General features: G+C 35.5%; 1 protein-coding gene across 1 annotated transcript in view; it reads right to left on the minus strand.

The window, feature by feature from the left end:
• Positions 1-363, minus strand: part of LOC119589539 — a gene marked incomplete at its 5' end in the record, with an annotated part of 30702 nt that overhangs the window by 25006 nt on the left and 5333 nt on the right. The window contains 1 exon segment of the mRNA XM_037938140.1: positions 45-100. Coding sequence (XP_037794068.1) covers positions 45-100 — 56 coding nt within the window.

A 363-nucleotide genomic window follows, 5' to 3' on the forward strand; every position in this document is an offset into this window, starting at 1 on the left:
GCCCAACCCGGATTTACTACCGAACTCGACCTGTATTTATTTACCTTCTCCTTGGGCCCGATTGGTTCCTCAGCGACGGTCTCCGTAATATTCATCTCTTCTGTGGCCGAAAATAAAGAAATTGGTCAGTATCTATAACATGAATGGCATAGATAGGTCTAATTGTATAAAAATAAATAGCTAAGGGGATAGTCAACAGAAGAGAACATGTGGAGATATACGTGATTTTTCAGATATAATTTCTTAAAAAAAAAAGGTTAAAAGCGAGGCATGAGTAAGTCCGGGTTGTGTATACCCTGTGATTACTTTCATTATAATCTTAAAGAAAATGTAAACTAAAAGAAAAAAAATTGAGCAAATGAA

The sequence above is a fragment of the Penaeus monodon genome, chromosome 25, assembly GCF_015228065.2.
Source record: "Penaeus monodon isolate SGIC_2016 chromosome 25, NSTDA_Pmon_1, whole genome shotgun sequence".
In the NCBI taxonomy this organism is placed as follows: Eukaryota; Metazoa; Arthropoda; class Malacostraca; order Decapoda; family Penaeidae; genus Penaeus; species Penaeus monodon.